Here is a 25,826-nt window from a genome sequence, read left to right on the forward strand (position 1 = left end):
GGCGCGGCGCGGAGCACGCCGGGAGATGTAGTCCGCCGCCCGACCGCGGCCTAACCCGCGGCGCGGGAGGAGGAGGAGGAGGGAGGAGGAGGAAGGCGGCGGGGCGATCCCGCTGCCCGGCCGGCCGGCGGTAGGCGGCGCCGCTGCTCGGCGCCTGCGCGGGAGGCGGCGGCGGGCGGTGAAGTTGGGCGAAGCGCCGCTGGGAACATGGTAGGCGGCGGGGCGGGGGGGGAGGGAGCGAGGGGGGCACGGCGAGAAGCGGGGAGCGGGGACGGGTCGGAGGCGGGGGGGACCCCGGGCAGCCCTCGGCTGCCCGCCCCGTTAAGCGCAGCGGTCCCCAATTCCCCGCCCCGTTCCCCCCCGTCCCTCCTCCCGTCCCGGCACCGCGTCCCGAGCCCTGCTCCGGGGCACGGCGGGGGGCGAGCGGGGACCAACCCCCCCCATTCCCCGGTGTCCCCCCGGTGTCCCCCCGGTGCCGCCGGCAGGCAGCGGGGAAGGTGACCCGGGGCGGGCACGGAGCCGGCAGCCGCGTACCTTGCCCTTTTTTGGGCTGCGGGCGGACGCGCAACCCCCCCTCCGTGTCCGTCCCCCCGTCTGTCCCCCTGTCCGTCCCCCCCGGCCCCTCAGGTGTGGGGGTCATGGCTCTTTTGGGGTGTCCCCCCCCCCCCCGACCCCTGCTGGGTGCCCCCTGGCTCAGGGGTTTGGGTAGGTGAGGGGTTAGTGAGGGGGGGGGGGGCGGCTCCGGTGTCTGAACCTTCGTCAGAAGGGAGGGGTTATTGAGGGGTTCATCCCAAAGCACGCTGCTGTTGTTGGTTTTGGGGGGGGGGGGGGGGGGGGGGGTCCTTCTTACGCGAAAAGCTTTGCGTTTTTCTGCTTATATAAAACAGGGAAAGACCGCAGTCCGTATCTTGTTTGTGCCGTGCGTTGCTTGTCCCGAGCCCATCCGTAGGCTCCGTCTGTGTCCGAGAGATAAGGAGGAAACCCGGGGGTGGTCCCGCGCTCGCGGCGTGCTGCCCCCCCTGCCAGCGGCAGCCTCCGTCCCACCGATATTTCGGACACCCCCGGGGGGGTGTTTTCTGCTTCACCCGCTGCTTCAGGCAGCAGTAAGCAGCTTGAGACAGATTTCTCAGATAACGCGTCCAGTGGTGTCAAAACGTGATAAAAAACCAGAGTTGGGTTTAAGCTAGCTCCTTCCTCCAGCAGGATCGCGCTGACCGATGGCGACGGCAAGTTTGCTCCCTAGAAAATCCCTTCTCCCGCCTCTTGTTTTTATTCCCACAGACTTGGGGGTGCTGCAATTGGTGGCTGCGGCAATTAGCTGTCATTAAGGGGGACCCCTTAGTGGTGCCTCGGTGCCACTGCAACAGGCCGCTTTGCTGGTTAATGTGCTAACAGTGCAAATAGCTTTTTTTCCAGAGAAAATTAAAGTTTTAGATCATGTTTACAGAAACTTTATAGACTCGTTGCAGCATTCAGCAAACCTCTGGGGTGTGTGCTTCGTTTCCTTTTGGTCTTATATCTTCTGATGGCACGAGTTAATAGTTCCTAACATAAAAATGTGAGAAATGCTTCTGACTTTCAGTTGATCGCTTAAAATGATTAAACTTTGCATTAGCGTTAGGAAAACCTTTAAGCAGATTTCTCACTTTCTCCATTCCCAAAGGACTTACGCAGGATCTGAGAATCTGTGCATCAGGCCTGTGTGATTTCTTGTTTATGTGACCAATGGTCATATTTTCAGGATATAGCCGTGTTGTATATGATGAAACTTGTGTTTGCTGATGTTACAGAGCAGAACAGAAAAGACTCTTGCATATGTGAGCAGTAGAGCAGCATATAACTCTATTACTAGTGGAATATTTTTTTTGCTAAAAGTGTACATATAGATGCTGTTGTTTCGATTTTCAGAAGAAAATGCTGTCTTTTTAACTGCAGAAGAACAAGGCTTTGTCTTCCTGTAATTCTGAAGTGAAAGTTGTCACCAACGAGAAAACTAAACCCTTTTAAATATAGGCAGTAGTAGTAGAATGCTGAAACAAACTTCTGGATTAGCTTCATTGGCTTTCCTGCTTCTTTTGCATCCCAAAGCATAAGCTTAAATCGTCACAGAAGGACAAGGTCCGGCAGTTTATGGCCTTTACCCAGGCCGGGGAAAGGACTGCTATATACTGCTTAATGCAGAATGAGTGGAAACTAGAAGTGGCAACAGACAACTACTTCCAGAACCCAGACTTGTACTACAAAGAATCCATGAAAAATTCAGTAGACAGGAAGAAATTAGAACAATTGTATAATCGATACAAAGGTAAGGCTTGTTTTTTTTTTTTTCTTGCTCTGGGTTGGGTTTTGTATGTTTTTTTTAAATTTCTTTTGGGGTGATATTCCTATTCTTCCCTCTGCCATTCTTAAGGTGTTTTAAGGAAAGATTGTTGACTTGTGCTTCTTACTCTGTATGTAGTAGTGAGGTAAGAATGAGAAAGGTCTTAAATGTTCTTAGTGTTCCGATACGCAGCTTCCTTAGATATTCCTGTAGAGTTTAAAATAAATTCACAACAGAAAACTAAACCTTATGTGAAGAAAATCTCAGCTACATGTGGTAGAAAGGAAAGTAGAGTTTATCATGGAACTGGATTTATTGCTGGTAGCTGCTATTAAATATATCCGTGATACACTTCGTGTGGCAAAATAATAATACACGTGATTCCTGTACAAATATTTGGGGGAGTTAATTTAGTTCAAAGATGGTAGTATTTCTATACATTGAAATCAAAAGCATATCAGGTAACATTACGGCTAGAAGCCTGACTAAGCAGTAAAATGAGAACTCAGAAAGTAGTCTTGAAACTCCATCCTTAATTTATTCTTTATGCTTGCTTGTGACAGCAAAAATGATGCCTGTGTTCAGAGAGGCTTGGAGGGAAAACCACAGGGAAACAGATTAAAGGCAGGGTTGTTTCATTTGATTTTGGAGCATTGTTAAAAACATAGGAAAAATAAAAGGAATAGATAGTCATATAAGAACGTACATAAGAATGTACGTGATCAAGGTAACAGGGCTTTCTGAAATGTGGACATCTGATGTGAACACATGCATTCTTTGTGTTAATGCCGAGTGCCCTAGAAGCATCAGTACCAGCCACTGTTGAGATCTGTAAACCTTGTGTTTTAAAAAATGGACTCTTCAAAATTAACCAGCTATGATTTTACATACTTTTCTAATTGTAGTATATAGCATGCTTCATATATACTTCGTCCTGTTCTTACAGTAGTATTTCCGCTTTTTTCTACTTTTTAAATCACACGCTCTATTTTAAATATAGACACTTCAATATTTTGTTATAAGGTGGTAATGAATTGCGGGAGAGACAAAGAATCAGCAAAACTGTAGCATTTCCTCTGAGAAGGTGGAAGAAGTTGGATTAATGAACCACTCTTTGTTTTTAATATGTCTGTATCTCTTTCTCTCAGTCCTTTCCTTGATCTGTGCATGTCAGTCATAGAGATTGTTGGGTCAAAAATATGTATACCAATTCATGAATGCTGCCAAGAATATATACATTTTTAAAAAATAAAAAATTTATTTCTTATTTTTGTGAAAGAAAAGTCTATTCAGTTATATGTCCGTGTTTTGGTTAGCAGCACACCTTTGCAATTCTACTGCAAATCCCAGTAAAACCGTAAACTTAACAAAACTTTCACAAGATTTGAGAGAAAGCAGAATTGATTAAGCACCTAGGGAAAGGTGCTTAGATGTAGCTTAAACTTCACATGGCCTCTCAACAAGATGGGATTCCTGTGTTCACTAAGGTTTATAGAATTACTGCATACATTGCATTATATTCGAAATCTGAGATGAGAGGTCTTCCGTTTGCTGTGCCATCTTGGTGGTAGTTGTCTTATCTGTTTATCCAGCAGCTTTATCAAAACAAATTCATTTTTGTTCCCAGTCACCTGGATGACATGCAGCATGATAAGGATGTCCTTGTTGAAGTCCATCAAAATGTTTCCATTGATTTTAAAACACACACACACTTTTTGCCTTCATATCTTCAATTATTCCCAAGTTATACAAAAAAGGCATCTTGTCACAGAACTAGATCTGGCACACAGTAGACTTGTTACTTGTTATTCGTGCTCAAAAGTCCGTAATAATTCTTTGTGTAATGGCTATAAATCTTTGCTAAATTTACTTTCCCTTTTTAGTATGTTTGCCACTGTAGCTGTGTCTGGAAAAGAGAAAGGTATCTTATGTTAACAAAACAAAAAAAATGGTTCTTAAACTGGATTTTTGATCAGTCATAGAATAAGGACTTAAAAAGTAGTGTAGTTGAAAATCTTACTAGCTTAAGGGATTAATTTTTTAAGTTTACTCAAGGGATACCTCGAGTAAAGTCTTTAGAACTAAAGGTGTAATTTTTAGTGTTTTTTTTTAAAGAGAGAATTCTGTTACAGTTACAGCATTGTTACCAACCCTGACATTCAGGTAGTTAAGAAGTGTGGTGCTAATCTTAAAAAGGTACTTAGTGCTACTGAAACATAACATTTTCTAAGTTGTATTGTTTATCATAAGCCACTAGTGTGCTGAGGCATCGTTTGAGCAATGCTGTGGTGATTTTCCTGGCTTACAATTAAAACCAAAAATATTTCAGTGTACACTTGTAGTGTATTCTCATCAGCCACTATCAGGAAAAAATCTCTGGCCTTGCTTGGTAAGTTTTTTGTTTATTTGCTTTTTTTAAGTTAGCTATATGCTACCAGTAAATACATTGTGCAGTTGGATGTATTTGTCAGCCTTGCTGCTTTGTAGATTCAGTCAGGCATTTCTTCCTGTAAATTTGGATCTTGCATGGAGCATTGTGGAGAGAAGACAAAACTGCTTTGTTAAAGTTACTGTTTGTAAAAGTTGCAAGCCAATTCTTAGGGAAGTTTGCAGAATACTTGATCTACCTGCCGAATAGGTAGATTTCAAGTGAAGCTTGTGTAAAACTGAAGACCTGTGATATGCAGCATCTCAGAGCTGTGCTGATGACTTTTGGTAAATATTCTTATGAATAATTGTAATTCTTCTCTTTGTGTTTTGAATTGCAGACCCGCAAGATGAAAATAAAATTGGCATTGATGGGATTCAGCAGTTCTGTGATGATTTAAGCCTGGACCCTGCCAGTATCAGCGTGCTGGTTGTAGCATGGAAGTTCAGGGCAGCTACTCAGTGTGAATTTAGTAAAAAGGAATTTGTAGATGGCATGACAGAGCTGGGGTGAGTATCAGTTTCTTCATGATTCAAAATGTAATGTGCTCAGTTTCTGATTAAAATATTTATAATTGAATCAAGTGTGAAGCTTTGAAAAGCTGGTAATGATGGTGCCAAGCTTAACAGCTGCTCAAGGCCTGTAGTGTCCAGTCTTCTGTAAATTGGTGCTGTACTGCAAAATGTTAACAGCCTCGGTAAGGTAGAAGCAAAATAATTCTTAATAGTACAGCCAGATATGCTGATTTTTTCATGTAACTTACATAAATACATGTATGATTGTGTTACGGTTTTGTTGGACCCTGTGCTGTTAACAGATGAACATCACTGGAGAAGTTTCCAAAAAATTGTCAGCATTGAGAAGAAATAAAGCAGAAAAGGACAGCAGAAAAGAACTTTTAGTTCTTTGTCTTATCACCACCAAATGGAACTCTTTCTTTTTACCAGTTTTACAAAATGCAGTTTTCTTTTATTGCCTTCTATGCTAGATACTTAATTTGTAGAGAATATCTCTAAGGAACTGAAATAAAAATGAGAATATTAGTGGTAGAAAAAGTTAATTGCTCCAACTCTGACATAACTGATAAAAGATTTTTTTTTCTTCCTGAATTATTGAACTGTTCTGGAGAGTAGACAGAGGTTAAAACTTGTTGCTCCTGTTTAGCAATAAAATCACCAGTTTAGCATTTATCATCATAAATTAATATTTTATGTATAATTCTGTAGAAGAAATATAGTATTACTTAGGTATATCATTTTGACCCTTATATATACATATATATTTTTAACAGATTGCATTAGGTAAGCGGGGAATTACAGTTTATTGTGCATACTTTTTGTTGTTAAATAAACTTTGGTTTAGAATGACACTTTATAAATACCTTTCTACAGTAGGGCAACTTGCAGCAAATGCAGTAGTTTGTTGAGCAGGGGTCCTAGCAGTCTGTTGTTACTGACCTCATCAGTTATTGACTTGTGTCTAAGCTTTACTTTTTAGGTAAGGATATTCAGAAAATAAGATGATCTTTGAACATCATCTGAGCTCCACTGCTTTATTTTGTTCCTTTCAATCTGGCTTTTGGATAGGTTGTGAATAATTACGACTCTCTAGCCATAGAGAACACTCAAGCAGTCATGCTGTTATATTGAAGGCTGCCAGCATTATTTGATATAACTGATTTAAAAATAAAAATAAAAAGATTTTGGTAATCCTCCTGTGGTTTCTGGCTTGGATATTGTTTTGTAACTTTATTGTCATGTTGATCATATATCCTCATGACATTCCAAGGTACGTTTCACAGAGGTCTGTGAATTTTACCTCTTTGTTCCTTTTAGAGTTCTTGGAAGCATAATCTGGTTATACCTGCTTGCCACTGGTATGCTGCTTATTGATAATTTGGAATGCTTTTTGTTACATACAGGATGTGCAAAGTCTGTGTTTTGTTAGCATTGAACACAGGTTAAGATTTGAATGAGAAGACATTCCTTGAGGCTTAGTCCACATAGCACTTTCAGGGTGTGAATGGGAAGCAGAAGGAAGGCATGTTAAGTGTTCCTATTGTTAGGTAGATCATGTCCCCAGGAAACTGAAGCTCTCAGTTGAAAACTTGGCACAATTCCTCATCTTTCCTCTACCAGGTACTGTTGGAGATGAGAGGTTTTCTGTTTTTTTTTTTAAATCTGTAACATGCAAAGCATCTAGAATGACATCTGCATTGTATGGATTTTTCTATAGCCATCCATTCTTTAATAAAATCGTTATTGAAGCTTTAAAATAAATGCAATCATTTAGGTACTGAGAAATTTTATCAGCAAGATTTTTTGAAACCGGTTTCCGTCTCTTTGAGTTTCAAGGTGCAGTTCAGAGTATTGGTAATATCCTGTAAATCTTGAATATGCATTTGATTCCTTGATGTAGGGAAAACCCTTTTTCTTTTAAAATTGCATCTTGTTAGGTCATACCCTTTCACAGGAAATACTTCAGTTGTGGTAAGGGATGTGTTTCTGCTAGAATCTCAGTAATTTGATTCCATCTTAGCTTACCTGTGCCAAGCTGTTAAACGGTTTGTTAGCCTTCAAAGTGTTGTCAAAGGCTCACTTTTTTTTTCCCAGGTTTTATCTGTAGATGTACAGTGGTGACAAGCAGATGTTTGCAAATAGTTCATTTTGTTGGAAAATCCTCTAACATTGAGATTAGCTGTAAACATAGCACACAGTTCTTCATTTATGTAGAACAGGGAATGAATAAAGTGTAATTAGATTAAAAAAAATGCTTATATTACAACAGCTACGAAAGGGAAGGATTATAAAGGCCTATGTGTATTGTTCTACCTAAAAATGTTTAGTAAAGGATTGTCATATTTTTTAAAATTCTATCTGAAGAGACACTGTTTTTATCTTAACTACTGTTTTATTTTGCTCTGAAACTAAAAAAATACCTTAATTTTATATAATGTAATCTCTCTTGCAACAGGTGTGACACCACAGAAAAACTAAAAGCTCTATTGCCGCGACTGGAACAAGAACTGAAGGATCCAACAAAGTTCAAAGATTTTTATCAATTTACTTTCAACTTTGCTAAAAACCCTGGACAAAAAGGTCTAGGTAAGTAGAAAAAATCTACAGACAGTGAACTCAATTCCAAATGCTTCCAATAATATAGTTGTCTCATTGGCAATTGTATAGTAAATTCATTATTAATTATTTTTCCTGACTTTTCCTCTTTCCCCTCTTCTGTCAATTAATCTCTTCTTAAATGTCCCCTTGGTACAGGTAATTTAAAAGGGTTTTCTGCTAGCTTTGACATTATCTCTCTTCTTGTCAAAGGAAGCTCCTGCAGTTCTTCAGACCCCTGACATCATTTTTTGTTTAAAATAAAGACTTAGCTAATGAGCTCCTCCTGTTTGTTTTGTTCAGAATAAAGCTGAAACAAAATCTCTGTATCAGCTTGAAAAGAGGGAGAAAACTCTGGGCAAAAGATATTGTCCTTTCAAGAATTTTTGGCTTTTGCCCACAGTTTTTATGTAAAGTTTCTAAAATAAGTAATATGGATTTGGTTCAAAGCTAGTGAGCAGAAATAGGCATATGATTTATGAAGTGTTACGTTGTTATTGTCTCTAAAGTTTGAGATTGTCCCAGTCCATGTCTTGTATTGCTGGAGTGAAAAGGACATGTTAGTTAAATTCCAATATTTTATTCTCAAATCAAAAATCCAATTTTTATATTCAAATGAAAAATACCTGTAGTTTGGGAATAGATGGGAAAAATTGTAAGATAAAATTTCAAATATATGTCCACTTCCAGAAGACCCAGTCTTGTGTGTAGAACAGCATCATGTCATCATCACTGTACGCTTGTGCAATGGTTAAGAAGTGTGTGGATTGGTTTTTTTGTTTGTTTTAAGCCTAGCCACTTTAATTGCGTGTCTACATTGCTTGGCAAGCATGTTAACAAATACTCTTTCTCAAAAATTGTTCAAAGAAGTGGGAAGGAGAAGCAGAATATTAATTTAGGCCTGCTCAAGCAGTAGTGTCTGTACCTCATTCTTTCTTGGGAATTACTTGGAGTAATAATCTCTTGTGTTTTCCGAAGTCTTTTTTTAAACTGTGGACAGCTTTTAGTCAGTGTCCCATTTTCTTTATCTTTTGCAGCAATTTCTTCTTTTATTACATATGTCTTCCTTGCGTCACATGCCACCTTTCTAGACACAAATGAAATAGACCTGTAGAGGTTCTGTGGAGGTGGTTGGAGTTCAAGTTCATCAACTAGTTGTTCATTTTCTTGCTTCTGCTTTAAAAAGCCTAGCTCCATCAGACTGCAGGGAAAAAAAGTAGGTTGGTTACAGCTGAGGTTGGAATTTATGGGATACCTACAGAAATATTACAAATGGTTTCCTGTTTTAATTGGCTCACTTCCAACTTGAAACTCATGTACTTGGGAAATGGGACTCAAAAGCTTTTCGCCTAAGTCTGTACAAAGAGAGAGGGGGAGGGAAGGCAGCCCAACCCAGATTATGGAACTGAATGTACTGTTTATTTGACATGAGGAGGAAAAAGGAAACTTAGTTGTGTTCCATTACTTCTGTTTATTTGGTATAGAAGCCCTTTCATTGATGTCTGTCTTCACTGTTTTGTAAGAGTGGTACTTTTCAGCAATAAAATGCCAAAGTGCCTTCTTGCACTAAAAGTTGAAGTGTTAGCGGGATGAACTAACTAGAACAGAAAGAAAGCCAAGTGTAAAATATGCTATAGAAAGAGTTGATTGGAACCGTTGCTGATTTCAGGTTTGAGGAATTTTAATAATTCTGCCAATACTTACTGTTCCTTAATTTCAAGTAGTGCTTAGTTGACAGTATTTTGAGGACATTTTGGTCAGACTTCTTTTGGGGTTGTTAAGGTTATTCTAGATATTAAATAAATCTAATCAGGTTCTACCTATTTCAGCGGAGATATATACTTCTCTCTGGTGTGAACTTGGGCCACTACAGGTTGAGCAGAAAAGGGTGCTGAGCAAGCATATTGACTGATACGGTATTTTTTCAGTGCTTGAGGTCAGTGATAGCTTAGCCAAAGAAAAATTAACGCTGCATAGGTTTGCAGTTGGACTCTTTTCAAGGAATGCCATTGTGTTCAGTGGAGCGGAGAGAAAGAAGAAAAAAAAATACTGGTTGGTGTTTACTACATGCTGCTTTCTGCTCTGATTGTTCTAAGGGTTATTCCTGTTCTTTGGGGGAAAAACAAAAACAAAGTAAAGACAAGAAACTAAGCAAAAGAATTTCAGACAGTTATCTTACAAGAGCATTTCTATGGGTTGAGAATGGTACTCTCTTCAGCTACCCCTCATACAGGATGAGGTCCTTTCTTACTTTACATCGTCTTCTCTATATACTCTATGTATTTTCTTCTATCTGTTCATCTTCCCTCCCTCTCTCCACAACTGCATGGGGTTGTGTGGTAGTTGTGTCCCAGTGACTGCTGTCAAGGAGATGCAGGAACATATCTCACTCATGTAAAAAGTGTGTTTCTCTCTTACTGACTTTGGAGCCTTGGCTCACGATGCTTTTATGAATTCAGTGCAGGCAGTTAAACAGAATGCACAACTTGATTTGTCACTAAACGAGCTGGTATAAACCTCGCCTAGGTCCTTTTACAGTGAAGATCTAGATCTCTTGTTCCTCCTCACATGCATGTTAGATGATGTGCAATCCTGTGTAAATATAGGATGCTCCCAAGCAACTGTCCTAGCTGCTTGCCTTAATTTTTTTTCTGATGACGTGCTACAGTAATAGTGTTTGCCTACAGACACTCACATTTGAATTATGACTTGAAGACTAAGAGGTCAGTAAGCTTATAGAAAGTAGAGATAAAAGTGAATAATGAAATGAAAATGACAAAAGGAATTATTTCCTGCCTGTCAGTTACAAAATATTTTAATGTGATTTTATTTTTTTGGAGGCTTAAAGTATCCAGCACTTTTTTTTTCTTTTAACTACACTGGGAACTTAAATCACCGAGTCTCATAGCTGTTGCACTCATTGCTTTGGACAGCGATCTGTATGCTAAAAGAGTATTGTTTGATTCTCAGGAATACACATGACCTATCAATACTCATATTTGAAAACTAAACAGGTTTGTCATTGTGTCATTAACAAACATAAAATTCATATTTGTAGCAGATTATTAATAGCATAACATGTAAAAGATGATGTAATTAAAATGGTAGGATCCTCTGGGCTAAGTGCTACCACATTTTTTAACAAACAAAAAATGAGATGAGAGCTCGCCAGATGAATTTCTATGTGGAAAAAAAAAAAAAAAAAAAAACAAACACTATTGCTTTTGTTTTAAGAAACAATAAGCAGCAGTTACTACTTTATTTTTTTCCCCATTTCCACCGAAGAACATTAGGAAATACAATGAATCACGAGTTCATTTTCAATATGCCTGGCAGCCTTTCAGTTTAAAAGGTAGAGAAACAATTGCTTAGTGCATTCCTTTGTGCCAGATAGGATCAAGTGCTACCAAAACAGTTCCTCACAGATGTTCTTCTACCCAAGCATTCAGTGGTGTGCTAGCAATGTATACCACCTTGCCTTCTTGGTTTCAGTAGTTATCTGCAAGATTTTAGATCTGTTAGCTGTAGTCCTCTGGCTGAAAAAGTTTGGAAGCTGCTGCCTTTGCTTAGTAAGTTCTTAAATTTCTGACAACAGGTCTTGTACATCTGTGTCAATGTTTGCTCACACTTATGGTTACTATTTTATATTGTTTTCTAGTGTACAAATTAAATCTATGTTCATGAGTTCTGAAGTTCAATACTTACACATCCAGAGTGAATACACAGAAAAATGTCACAGTCAGTAACAGCTTCTTACATATTTGGCAGGTAAATGTCTTCCCTTGGTCTCTAGATTGAGTAAAACCAACTACTTGAATAAATTATATCTTCCAACCCTCTGATCATGTATTTTTTCCATTGCAATCTAATTGATCTTTCTCTTATCTTGTAGTACCCAAATAAGCTAGACTTTTCATTTGCCTTAGGTACTTCGCTCCTTGTTTTACATCTCAGTATTAAGTTTGCTTATATTTCAACACTGATAATGTCAGCAGTTTGTGATCTATTACATTACTGGGTTTCTGCAGAACTGCAATGCACCCAGTTGATTCCAGTCTTCTGTTTCTGTAGTTGATTATTCCTACTAGCTGTATTACTTTGCATTTCTCCTTAGTGAAATCTTCCCCATTTACTTTCAAGAGTTTTTTTCAATTTGTACAGATAACTTTGAATTCTAGTCCTGTCTTCTACCATGCTACACTTTTCCCAGGTTTTCCCAGGCTTTGTATAAGTTGCAGATTTAACGAAGGTTTCCTTTGTTGTATCATCTGAGTTACTTAAGTGTTGGACAGCGTTAGATATAGGACTGACTCCTATAGACAAGTTCTCCCAGTTTGGCAGAGAACTACTGAAAATAAATTTGAGTGTGATCTCCTAGAACCTCCTTGGAGTCTCAGATATGGTAGGTAGCAGTTTGAGGCTGCTTCAGTGTGCTTTGAATTTGATCACATCTAGCTTCACTTTAACCATCAGTGCTTTCAGACTGAATTTCTATTTCTTTCTGGGATTGCTGTCAGTTTTCAGTGAAGCTTTTTACCTGAGCATATCTTGGAGAAAAAATAAATCCATAGGTCCCAAACATCTCTCTTTTAGGAGATATCAGCAAGAGCTATAGTATCTTTCATTACACCAGCTGACATTTGTAAGGGTGGGAGTGGAAAGACCCAGAAGCCCTTCTTAGAAGTTATTTTGGTGATGAAAAAGAATTTTGATATCTGACATGGTCATCTTTGTGGTACAGTGGATTTCACTATAGGAAAGGGATTCTGGTTCTTTTGTTGCAGTATTGTTTGTTTTATTCATTTTTAGAACAGTCCGTCTTCAGCTGCTTCTTTAATTTCTTCTTCTATAGTTCCACTCAGAAGTAGTGCAAGAAATTCTGCCTTTACATAATTAGATGTGAAGAATCCTCTCCAGTAAATTCAGTTGCATTGATTCTGTCAGGCCCCAAACTAGGCAAATTGTTCAGTACATCAGTATTAATTCCTAGAAACAGGACTGTCTTTTATAGGAGTCTCTTTTCGACGGCTAACCTGGTGATACTAGGGAATTTTTCTTTCTCTCCATAGTCTCGTCTAACTTGAATATTCCATTTATTTTTATTCACTTAATATTGTCAAGTAGTTTGCTTCAGTCAGGCATATACACTTTTTAAAAAAAAAAAAGTAAAAAGTGGTACTAGTACCCCTAGGTGATAGCTCGTATAAGTAGTGAAATACAGGAAACAAAAGCATATTGCATGAGGTCTACCATGATTTCCTTGAAACAGAAAAACATGTTCTGATTAATGTTGCTTAGGACCCAGCTGTCAAGTCTCTGATACACCTGAATAGATTTGATTGTTGTCTGAGAAAAAGATGGATGTTTATGACTGTTAAGGCTGCTGCCCTCGGAGTGGTAGACGGAACTCAGGAAGAAAGATAACAAGGTTTCATGCAGCAATGCTATCTCGATGGCTGAATATTGGACCTGGCAGACATAATATTTGGACATATTAAGCTGCATCCGAGTGCTTTGTTGGTATCTTTGAGATAATATAAAAGGTGCAGTTTATTAAGGTCCAATTTGCCAGGAAACTCAGACAAAGGATTATTATGAATAACTAGTTTTGCCTGTTTATCTGTTTTCTCATGGTCTTGCTAGTATATATGTTACAATAACTCTTAAGTTTTGCGTGGTGCAGATTTGGAGAGGTTTATCTCACCTTCTACTCCCAAAGTTCAGCTTTTTCTACTGCAGTCTGAGTGAAATTTTGCATCCTAGCTCTTGCTTGATAACTGTAGTAAAGACAGTATTACTGATCTTCAGTCATGTTGTGTGTAGAGCAGTTGAGATTTTTAAGGACACTGTTCAAGCTCAAAATAAGGCCTTAGCCCTATCTTTCTTTCTTTTTTTCTTGTTTTGTTTTTAAACCTGTTACTTATTGTGAGTCTCTTAATGGATCTCCCTTTGAGCCCCAACAAGATGTGTTCAAGAGATTCCTCATGCTCAGGACTTTTACTACAGTTTGTTTCAGCACAGTGGAGGAACTTAATGCGTTCCTTCATGGTCTTCGACTTCCTTTCAACATGGAGACAAAAAGCAGATTTGGTCCTTCGTCGCTCCTTTGTGGTCCCTTCGCCTATTTACTGGCTCAAAAGGTTGTGCTTCCTTCTCTCTGCCAGTTTCCTGGGATCAAGCAAGACATGATACATGAGGAGGGCATTCAGACTTGAATCAAATGTTACCTCAAGACCCGAAGAATGACTATCTTTGCATCCGGTATGTGGACTTCAAGGAGGTTGCATCTTCTATGAGCAGATGAGTATAACATGCTCTTTTTAATTGAAGCGACATCATCTTTAGCTTTCATCGTAGCGGTATCTGAAGTTTGAGATTCTTTGAACAGACACTTAGACAATAGGCAAGGTTATAATTTTTTTTCTTACTAGTTAAGAGGATTTCCTCCACTTTCAATGAAGATTGATCCATTTGTAGGGTACTTACAGGAGGGGGTAGATGAAGAAATTGAGGGAATTAAATGAATTTCATGTTTACTTTGGAAGAGGTCTGTGAATACCATGTTTCAGGTGTTTGAATAGCCTTGGTCTGTCCAAGTTTTATTGGTCCTTGTTTTATTTTTATTCCTTTTTTTTTTGCATTCTGAAAATGCCACCAATTTAAGAGAAATTTAGTTTAAGACAGGGCACTCTGATAAAGAGAGGCCAAGAGCAGCAGCAAAGGTGTGGCATAACTGCCAGTTCTAGTAATGCCTTAACTCTTTTACTCATGTTAACTCTTTTAGTCATGTTTGGCTCTTGCTTAGGAAATGTATACCCAGTCCACTTTAAGTCATCTGTTGTAGCTTATTTGAACTGTGCATGGGGAGATTTGGAGAGATGTAGACAGTCTTAAAATCTTTAATCAGGTTTATTATCCTGCGCTCAAACTGATATTTAGATTACCTTCTTCTAAGCCAAGCTCACAGTCAGGAGCAGTTTATTTGCTTTTGTGCAGCTGATGCTCGAGATAATGAGCATGAAAGGTTCTGCATGAAATCAGCCTGCTATCAGTGAGATAGTTAATAAGCAGTCAGAGCCTGACTGATTCCTGCAGAGCTCTTCTGAAATCTGCATCCTGTGATTCACCATGCTTCCCTGTCCACCACAGAGATGTAATTCTGACACTGTGAATTATGTGTCCGCTAACGTAGAGCACTGGGAAGCTCCTTGCTTACGGCTTTGCAGGGATGAACAGAGACAACTCAGTTGGATCCTGAGCTGAGCCACTTCCAGCGTTCACTTCATACCCCTTCTCTATTTTTCCCCTTGTCTATTCCTTCTAGAGGGAGCTACGAATTGCAGATAAGGGCTATTTTGCTTTAAACATTTGACAAATTGATGAAGGGTTTCCAGGTTGAGTCCTAATAGTATTTTTGTGCTATTTTGCTTTGTAGATTTTATTTGTATGTAGGAAAAAATGTTCTGATTAGGAAAGAAACTAATTTTTGTGTCCATATCCTTAGTAATGTGGAGGCCTAAGAAGACTCTTAAAATCATTAAGAGATGAGGAAACAAGGAGTCAAGTAACTCACTGAATCTTGCAAGTATTCATTTGATGTCTTTTGGTGAGAGTAGTGTGATAGTCCAATTCTTTAGATTCACGCCAGTTTCCACTGTTCCCACATCTGCACGAGTTTCTGCACTGTGTCCATGAATTTTATTGAAACCAAGTAATTATTCATACAATGCAGTTTGGTTTAGCTTTGTAAAAGTATGATATTTGCCTGTGATCACAGTGCGTGAACAAAAGGGAAGAGATCAAAGAATATCAACCCAATGATCCTGTAGGGGAAATTACATGATTTTAAAGAAAACATCTGAAGTCCCATCTCTTACAAAGGTTAAATATACTATTATAAGTCAGTTGAATGATGAAATAGATTTGTCTTGCACCTGTCCAGATTAAATTTTTATGCTGTTTTGGGTACAATAGTTTGCTGGCTACTTTTGTTTTCAAATCTGTAAAGTAAGGTTCAGTTAATGCACTGAGGAGAGAGAGCCTCAAACAAAGACATTTTCATTTCATTTTTTTAAATTCTTTATTAACTGATCTAATAAAAGTAACTGTTTTCTCCTACAAGCTGTGTTACATTCTTTGCTAATTTTTTGTTTTGTGGCTGTAGGTGGACTGGGAAGCACTGCCTGATACTTCCTGGTGTAAAAAATCCTACCCTTGTAGTTTGAGAGAGTACTCTGAGTGAGCACTGAGGCTTTTAACAAGCTGCTCAACCTGTTTCATAGGGATGACTTGTGTAATTTAGCAAAGCTTTACAGTGTTGATAAGAAGGTTAAATGTCAGCAGAGGAAGAAGGCAATACTGGTACAGTCAGTTAATTTCAAGAGAGGAAATCAAGATAAATGATTTATTTCCAAGCTCTAAAACATGCTACACTCTACTATCATAATGTGCAGAACCTAGTCAGCATGCTAACTATGGATTTTAAGGGCAACAGTGACAAATACTGAAGTATTCTTATAAATAACTTAAAGATCTTAATAAGTACTTGGGAGACTAATGCTGTGTTTTTTTTTCTCTGAAGTTGTCAGTAATTTAAATTAATTAGATTTAGTATTCTGACAGCATCAAACATGGCTGCATAAACAGCTCTGTTGGTAGGGCAATCTGAGAGAGCTGGAAAGCTCTGCTTGGCAGAGGATGACAAGTGAGTGCTGCAGTCCCAGAGAGCTGTTTTGGCGCAGCAGGTCTAAATGAACTTAATTTCATGTTCCTCGTAAATCCTCCTCTCCAGTCAGTTCCTTGCTGTCTGTTGATTTATCAGTTTTCTCACTTCCTTGATTACTTGTGTGCAGTGACTTCATTCCCCGTGTCCAAAATCATAGCAAAGGCATAAGGAACTTCATTTAATTTCTATCTTTAATTTCTGAAATTTTTATTAACAAAATAAGCATTCAATCTAACCTTGAAGGTAGATACAAGCTATTTAGCTGGTAGCCTATTTCTCCTGTATTAATTGTGCTAATTTATTTCCACTTTTTAAGCTTTCTGTTCAATGAGGGTAGCAAAGGCTGAGGTTTTCATCTTCTTAACAAATTTAGGATGTGTTTTATTGTTTCAGAATAGATCGTGCTGCTTGCAAGATCGTTTATTTCTGACTGTGAAAATAAATGTAAATCTTTTAAATAGTGTAAAAACAGTATAAATAAAAGGAGTTCCTAACATTTCGAATTAAAGCTAAAACACTAAAATGTACTAAAGCATGTTTACTGTAATAACCACTATTACAGCAAAATAATGTTTGAAATAATTAAAATATTACCTTACTATCCTTTTCCTTCTTGAATTCTACTTTTACTTTGATTTTTTTGATATTTTTAATAATTTTAGATTTGATAATTTTAAATAACTGATATCACTTGTAGGTGATTCAATTAGTTCTCAGGGTTTCGCTACAGAAAGCTATAGGGATGCTGTATTATGTACCTAGACTAGGTATCCAGAAAGCCAAACATCTCGATAATGAAGCTTTGTTTCAGTGTATGCAAACTCTTTAGACAGTACTAAAGGTCTGCATGACATGCAACATGTACACAAATTGGTCCTTGCTTAGACATTAGTTTCCAGAGGTTTGTGTGTCTGTCTTTACCTTTCCATTTCTAAAATTCGCATCACTAGTATATAACATGGGAAGCATATTTTTTGGTACAAAATCAGCATCCTTTTTATAATTACAATTTTATTTTATTTGTAATTGATGCTTTTGTAACTGTGCAGCGTTGAGATAGACGTTCCTCATAGTGCATGACAAATCTGTGCCTTGCCAAGGCATCTTTCTGCAGGGATGCAGAACTCAGGGCATGAGGCCAGAGGTGTTGGGCAGCCTCCCTCCCTCCCTGGAGGTATTTGAAAGCCACCCAGACGTGGGCCTGGGCAAGTGGCTCTGGGTGGCCCTGCTGGAGCAGGCGTTGGACCAGGTGGCCTCCAGAGGCATCTGCCAACCTCAGCCATCCTGTGATCCTGTGAAGGCTTTTTTCTTTCTTTTGATGTTTTTGTTTTAATCTTTTAATGCTGTGCTCATTGTAGCAGCTGCACTCCGCAGCATTACAGTTTATTGATACTGCTATCAGCAGCCTAATGAAGAACTGCAACTCTGTGAGACTAAGCCCTCCCTCGACAGCAGAAGAATCCAGTTTTCTGTCCTCTGGGACTCAGGTTTTCAACGTAGATAGAGAAATGTCTTCAAACAAAACTGTATGTAGCCATATCCCTTGACAGCATGGCACACCTAAAGGCCCGATTTCCCCAAATACTGTTAAGATTGCATAAACTAGCACCGTTACCAAGAGTGATAGTCCCATCTAGTCCATTTGTTCCAATATCTCTTCTTTGTATCGGTTCATGGGTTTGTGTGATTGCTATGAACCAGATAAGGAAGATCTACTTTTCTTTTTTAAAATTTATTTTTCTTATCTTCCCCTGAGCCAGTTTTATCTAGGATCAAGGCTTCCTCTCTTTTAATTGTGTGGCCTTCAGTTAATTATGCTGAACAACAAAGGAGGAGTAGGACAGATGCTTTTTTCAAAGCCTTTCAGACTAGCATAGTTTGAATTTAGTTGGGTTTGCCTCAATCTCAGCCTTTACCTTACTGTGTGTGCAGTACAAGTCCCCATCCTGACAAGGATGTGCTGTTACTGTAAGTCACAACAACCAACTCCTGCATCTCTGTGCAGGAGAACCAGTTGGCACACAGGTGTGAAGTATTCCACAGGTGTCAGGTTAATTAAAATAGTATTTTATTTACATTGTGTTGAATATAATGTTGCAGCAATCAGGTTTATTTTAACATACTGCTAAATATGGTGCTGCAAATACCCAAATAAACCAAAGAAGTGTTGCATCTTCTTTCCTTTTTAACATTTTTGCAGTACCTCTAACCGTCTTTGCTTCCTTGCCTGTACCTTCTTCCATTTTCCAAGGAATATTTCATCTGAAATATAAAAACTCTTGTGCTGTAAAACTGTTTTTCATCAAAGTGCGTTTTGCTTAATGCTTGCCAATGCTTACAAGATCAGCTTGGAAAAGTTGAGGCTTCATAATGAAGCCTGAGTGAATGGGATCAAAGCCAGTTGCTTCACGGTGAAGTTTAGAAACCCTTAAGATTATGTGAGTTTCTCCCTTCCCACTTCTGCTTTTCAGTTGGGATAACAGATATGAATAATTAATTTGCATACCTAAGCAGCAAGTAAAAACTATTAAATAGCATTTTCTGTGGAAAGTGAGCACGTTGGCAAAGACATCTGACTTTGGTAGGACTGAAGAAAGTTTATTAGGACATAAAATTTTGTGCTCCGATCATACTCGAACAAACACCTGAAACACTGGCTCCATATAGCTGGGTATCAGATGTATGGCAATTGTCTGCATCATCTTAACTGCTGTGCTTAACTTTGGGCCTCAGCCCTCCACCGTACAGACTCTAGGGAACTGGATGTGCTGAGAAACTTGATTTCAGGTGGCGCGGTGGCTTTAGGTTTGTAATAGGATATGCGCAGTTCCAAGCAGCACACCCCTCTCTTGTAGGTAGGTCAGCCTTCCTCCTCGTCTGCTATGGTAACCCTTTCTGTTAAGTTTCATATTTGGTTTGTGCTTAACCTACACTGAAAGCAAAAACTAAATCATTTTGTGGTTTAAGAAAGGATATGCCTTTATTTTGCTGGTGCACAGCAGTGTGCATGCACCACTATATTTAGTGGTGTTATGGGTGGGACCAGGGACAGAAGTGGTTAGCTATTGTGGATTGCTGAGATGAAACAGACCTTCAAGAAAATTTTATTTCTACCCTAATGCTGTATCTAATACTGTTGTTACTGTTCTGCTTGAATTTGTGGCAGTGCTGCATCCTCCTCTTGGCATGCATGAGCTGAGCTTTGTTCCTACATCGCTCGTCGTGGTGTGGAATAAGATCTGCTTGCTTGGTCTTACATTTTCAGTTCTGGGTGTAGGGGTTTTTCTTCTACAAACACTTATCAGAAGATTATATTGCTGTAAGGGGTGTTGTAGAATTATTATACCCAGACAAATCTTTTTTTATTCCCTCTTGTCCTTAAATTCCCTTTCAAGTCAGGTGTGTCTAAAATGTGGTAAATAAACAGTAGTTGGCACCTGCAGACTTGAATGTTTGGGTTTCTATTAATATTTGCCTTCTTTTTATGGGCGTGTTCTTTAAGTTTGTGGCAGGGTTATTGATAACTATTGTTTTGTTTCTAGATTGAGTGATTTTAATCCTGCACTGTTGGGTGGTGACAAAGAGACTTTAATCTTTATGACTGTAACGTTCAATATGCAGTTTTTACCATTACTGCTTGTCTTCTGCCTTTTGGGTTACTGCAGAGAGCAGTTCTTGGTAATGACTGTAAGAATTTCAAAAGAATGTAATAAATTTGTATCTTAATACACTGGATGTAGCCTTAATTGTTTAACCATAACAGTTTTATTGCATATGATATGCTGTAATATTAAATGTTTTGCTTTGTCTCTTGCAGATCTAGAAATGGCAATTGCATATTGGAATTTAGTCTTGTCAGGAAGATTTAAGTTTCTAGATCTTTGGAATAAATTCTTGTTGGTAAGTACGTCCTTTATTCTTTCCCGCCTTAGTCCACAGTAGTCTGACTTCTATGATGCTGTGCTTACAATAAAGAAAAAGACAGGACCTATGAATACTTCCCTTTAACTTTTCTGAAGACTGATATAAGGTAGTCTTAAATCAAGCCAAATTAAATCATCTTTGTATAGTTTTCTAGTTGAGGAGAAAGCAAACAGATGTAGCAAAGCAATAGTGGGTTCTGCTTGCACAGTCCTGTATCCTCCCACTTTACCCACTTTAAGAAAGCTTCTGCATGAACTGAAGCCATAATTGTAGATTGAACCTATGTTGTCTTTATTCTCAAGACAGCTGTGATTGCTGTGAGCCATGTATTTTACCATGCTCTGCCTTTTGTGGTATTAATGCATAAATTGTGTCTTTTTACAAAGTCAATTCTGTTATGACTGACTTAACCTGAGAGATGACTTTTTAGTGAAAGTTTTTGTCCAAGTAATTATTCTGACTCATTTTTTAGATAATAGTTGTGAACTTATCTTGATAGTTTTGTTACCAGTGCAATTCTGTGGGCAGTGGAGTAAAGATGCATAAATTAAACTTTAGAAATCACAAAATATTCTTATTAAAGAGCCAATTGATTTATCCATGTTTCTACATTTGCATTTCTACATGCTATCAAAAAAATGCATATAATGTGTAATTTATCTTTAGTTTTCAATTTAATTTTGTAGTTTAGGAGAATAAGTCTTTTCTATATTCATATATTTTTGTGTATGCTTTTAGAATATTTTTCTGAAGTTTTTGGATAGTATGTTTTATTCACTGACTATGTGTACCAGTTTCGTCAAGAGAATTTATGAAAACATTTCAGATTTTAACTGCCTTAATACACTTAACACTTAAAACATCAAAATGCAATATCCCACTAGGCTATGTGATCGAGTTTGTTACAACAAACTGTTCTACGGGTCTCTGCTTCAAGCAGTACTCTAGAAGATGTAATATAGTCTTATTTTGCTACAAGTATTTAACCTGAATGTAAACAATAGAAAAAAATGTTTAGAATAAAAAAATTCAACCTAAGAAAACAGCAAGCTAGGACTCTTCAGGGTGTGGTTTTGTTTTTCTTTTTAAGGAACCTTTTCCAGAAGATCTGTTTGCTTGTTATATCTTGGCCCCAAAAAATGTGACATTTGACTTGAGTAAGGGTGCATGTTTGCTGTTGTGGTGGATGTCAGCCTCATTTTGATCAAGTTCCAGGATTTTAGAAATACAGTTTGTTCTTCAAAATATTTCAGAGTGTTAATGCTTAAAAAAATAAAAAAAGAAACACACTAATTCTTTACATGCAGCTACAACTTCTTGTTGCAAACCAGATCTAGGTATCAGGGCTGACACTGAATTCCTGATTAGTCTCCCCTAATGTCTTCAAGTACTATAGCAGTATCAACAGATGAGGTGAGTTCTAGGTGGTCTGACCTAGTCCTACAGCTCAAAACTGCTTCAAGTTGTGTTTCCCCATGTATATTTCTGCTGATTTCCTTTACGGCAGCTGCGGTGCTTTACTGACCATCCTTTATGAACTGTTTCTGCTTGCTAAGCTGGCAGAAGACAGATCCAGCAAAAGCTGAGTGTTTTCCTCCAGGCTAATCAGTTGGCTTCCCAAGGGGTCGGATGAGCACCAGGGCTGATTTGGGTTGTTCTGCAGGACCATGTGGTGTGGAGGGATGGAAGTGAAGAGAAGGTGGCAGGTTATGACCAGATCCTTGACCCTGCTGACCAAGTTACAGGGCCAGTATAGGGGAAAGGAGCAAGAACTTACAGCATTGAACAGGGTTGAGAGGGAGAAATGACAATGGGAGGGCTGAATAAAAGCTGAAAGAATACCAACTAGTACTGAAACCTTTCGGGGTGCTGTTCAAACTGGCCGGGCTTGAAACTGTTCCATGTGAATGAGGCAAAAGGAGCATACCTGAAATCAGACTAGGAGGTCGTGTGGGAAAATAGGAGGAAGTGGGGAAAAGGAGACTGGAGAAAACAACTGGAGAAAATGCGGATGTTACGCAATGGTGAAGGAGATAATAGTTTGAGAGGCTGAGATGTTGGATCCAGAAGGTAGTCTGGGAGTGAGAAGAGGAAAACGGGTGCAAATATAACCAGCGGGTTGAAACAAACTGTGTAAGGGTGGGTAAAAAAGGTTGTGGTAAAAAGGGCTTGAGTTGAAACAGTTGGACACCAAGATCCATCATGTAGAAGTATAAAAGTACATTTGTTTTATTCTTTACCCTAGCAAGTTAGGAACACACCCTAAAAGCAAAAAGTAGAACAAACAAAATATCAGAAACTTCCATTTTTTTGCATCCTTTAGTAGTAGTTTTTATAGTTTTCTTTGGAAGCATTCAACTTTTAAAAATAAATAATGTAAAATATCTGCTTCTGTATATGTCAAAATAAAGTACTGCCATACTACCATGGAATTTGAAAATAGTTTGTATTAAACAGTACCATTTTTCTTCCTCTGCAGGAACATCATAAAAGATCAATTCCAAAAGATACTTGGAATCTTCTGTTAGATTTTGGAAATATGATTGCAGATGATATGTCCAACTACGATGAAGAAGGTAAGCAGTACTTGAATTATCTTCAAAAGTTGGTACAGCAGAACTGAAATACTACTGTAAATGAACATCAGGACATGCTGAAACCTTTTGTTTCAATTTCTTACATGTAGAGGTTTAGCTGCAAATTTAGGGTAACATACTTGTTGCCAAAACTAATAAGTTTGCCGTAACATGTAGATGGAATTAAAGATATTGTCACACAGTGATACAGCCCATGCTCTTTGAACCTGTTATGCTACAAGAGTCACAGTAGAACTGTGTTTTTGTACCTAAAGTGCTGCTAAATGCAAGGGTAAACATTTTTTCCACTTGCAAGAATGCCTATGTAAGCTTTTTTTTAAATTAACCTAAAAGAAACGTACACTGTCACTAATCTTACAAATCCTACACTGGGATGGCTGTGTACAGAAATATTTACTGGGTTATGAATGACTAATAGAAATGACATGATTTTTCTATCAACTAATGTTTACAAACTTTGTAGCATGCATTATGCTTTAAATGCATTTTGCTTGTACTAAAAACTGTTGCTGCAAGAAGAGATGCAATGTTTCTTTGTACTATTTAGGAGCTTTTTTGTGGTGTTTTTCATGTCATGCATGTTTCAGGTCAGAAAAGAGGAGACATTTTTTCTCAGAAAGAGCAGTCAGGCACTGGGACGGGTTGCCCAGGGAGGTGGTGGAATCACCTTCCCTGGGGGTGTTCAAGGAAAGGTTGGGCCTGGTGCTTAGGGACATGGTTTAGTGGGTGACATTGGTGGTAGGGGGATGGTTGGTCCAGGTGATCTTGGAGGTCTCTTCCAACCTTAATGATTTTATGATTCTAAAGCTAATCTAGGCCAGAAAAGTCAAAGTGACCTTCTGATCCTTTTTATTTAGAGACTACGCCAACTTACTGCTAATAATGATACATTAATTTCTGACCTGCTTGACTTCTCTTTAGGAGCGTGGCCTGTTCTTATAGATGATTTTGTGGAATATGCACGACCTGTAGTCACAGGAGGAAAGCGTAAAACTTCCTAACCCCAGACGTAATGTGGACTAAACGCACAGTCTGAACTGCATTAGGTAACGAAGACTTGTTGGCTGATAACTGTGCACATTGTTGCTGGTTTCGGTGGTTGTGATGAGATTCCGGAGACAACGCAGAAATTCCTCCTTTCTGTCTGAAGAAAATGATGGCTCGTGGACATTTCATGAACAAACTCCAGAAGATAGTCCAGGCTGTTTGTAGGCTATTGGCTTCAATTATTGTATTGGTTGTATCATATAGGATGTAGATTTTGCATGATTTTATACTTTGGAGAAGTTTAACTAGAGGCCATTTTATTAAAGTTTTGACAGCACAGCATGCCATTGAGTTCATGATCCAAAGTGGACACCAGCAGTTAAATAAATAAAACTGTATTATATTGTACTTATATGAAAAGCAGTATTTGTGGTATATAAATTAAATCCCTAAGTAAAACTTATGTAGTATGTTGTATTTTTATAAAAGCTAGCTCTATGAATGTGTCCTCATGTAGAGTTTTTTGACTTGTTGCCATAATTTTGAATTTATATTTTTAAGCTTTAGATAGATTTGAGCATACCCAGCCTTTTGTTTTCTCCCAATGAGATTAACTTCCTCATTACTGAATTCTTGAAGAGCTTGGACATGTTGCAGTAGCATTGCTGAGGAAGGGGTTGCTGCTCTGTGCTTTGTTGCATCTCCAGCTTTTTTTTATTAACCATTTTAAAATAGACCTTAACCAACCAAAGATACTTTTATAATTCGTTTGGTTATCAATTCTGTTAGTCTTCAGTTATGTATTTCCTTTATTTTAAACAGTGGATTGGTAGAATATAACTTTTATTTCTAGCCTGAAAGACACCTTCAGTTCTAGCAAGATGCAACAAGTTATGAGTGCAGTTCCTGACAAGCCTCACAGAAAGTAAACATGAATAAGCCCAAAGACTTCAACAGTTGGCTTCCACTTTGAAAACAGAGGAAAGGAAACTTCATGTAAAGGAAACTTCACATTAACGATGTTAGCCTCTGGATATTTTGTATATTCAGTAATGCTTAAGGGGAAAAAAAGAGTAAATTAGTGCAATACTGCTCAAGAGTAGTGGAATTGAGTCAGTTTTCACCAAATCCAAATTTGTTCAGTTATTTCTTTCTCTCCTCTCACCAGCTACCTATTATGAAGCGTACAGAGGTCAGTCTTCTTTTTCCCCAACAGTGTCTTCCAATGCTTAAGCACAACTTTTTTTTTTCCAGAAACTATTCAACAAGCTTTCACACAGGGCTCTTCTAAACACTACCTCATCAAAATGAGTTTGTCATAGCCTCTATAAAAGTTTGTTAAAGAGTGGCTAAAGAGTAAATACAACTATGATTAGTACATATGCTGTAATCAGAGCTGCTTAGATGCAAGAATTTTTTGAGAAGGTACTGCATTGAGTTATATAACTTAAGTATTGCATGGTGACATTTTGTTTCATAGTCGTGAGGGTATAAATACTTAAAATACTCTTTTAAAAAATCTAAGATTTTCATATAAGCATTCAGGTTTCATTTCTGTCAACGCAGTCTGCAAGAGGAAATGTACATGCACACGAAGTTCACGTTCTTCTACGTGAGAAAATTTCAGGTGTGTATGATGTTTAGAAAGCAGGGTTAGGACAAATTTGAACAAATTAGCAAATTTTCTATGTATAGGAATAGAGCAAGCAAGTTAGAAACGCCCAGTTATTGA

The 25,826-nt window shown here is 38.3% G+C and overlaps 1 protein-coding gene across 2 annotated transcripts; it reads left to right on the forward strand.

Moving 5' to 3' along the window:
• Positions 1-82: 82 nt before the first annotated feature.
• On the forward strand, positions 83-24,557 carry DCUN1D2 (defective in cullin neddylation 1 domain containing 2). 2 transcript variants are annotated; one of them, XM_066990529.1, is made up of 7 exons: positions 83-210; positions 2,089-2,305; positions 5,089-5,257; positions 7,722-7,852; positions 20,404-20,486; positions 22,990-23,086; positions 24,029-24,557. In XM_066990529.1, exons 1-7 carry the CDS (start codon positions 208-210, stop codon positions 24,106-24,108), a joined length of 780 nt encoding a protein of 259 aa, XP_066846630.1. In that variant the 5' UTR covers positions 83-207; the 3' UTR covers positions 24,109-24,557. The 2 variants fall into 2 exon arrangements, with proteins under 2 accessions (XP_066846630.1, XP_066846631.1); XM_066990530.1 differs by having other exon boundaries at positions 96-210; positions 1,909-2,305.
• The last annotated feature ends 1,269 nt before the right edge of the window (positions 24,558-25,826 follow it).

Source organism: Anser cygnoides, chromosome 1, assembly GCF_040182565.1.
Source record: "Anser cygnoides isolate HZ-2024a breed goose chromosome 1, Taihu_goose_T2T_genome, whole genome shotgun sequence".
In the NCBI taxonomy this organism is placed as follows: domain Eukaryota; kingdom Metazoa; phylum Chordata; class Aves; order Anseriformes; family Anatidae; genus Anser; species Anser cygnoides.

Excerpts from the sequence above, each read along its gene's own strand:
- DCUN1D2 (XM_066990529.1), top strand. Across the intron at positions 7,853-20,403 it reads CCCTGGACAAAAAGGTCTAG|ATCTAGAAATGGCAATTGCA; the intron begins GTAAGTAGAAAA and ends TGTCTCTTGCAG. Across the intron at positions 20,487-22,989 it reads TTTGGAATAAATTCTTGTTG|GAACATCATAAAAGATCAAT; the intron begins GTAAGTACGTCC and ends CTTCCTCTGCAG.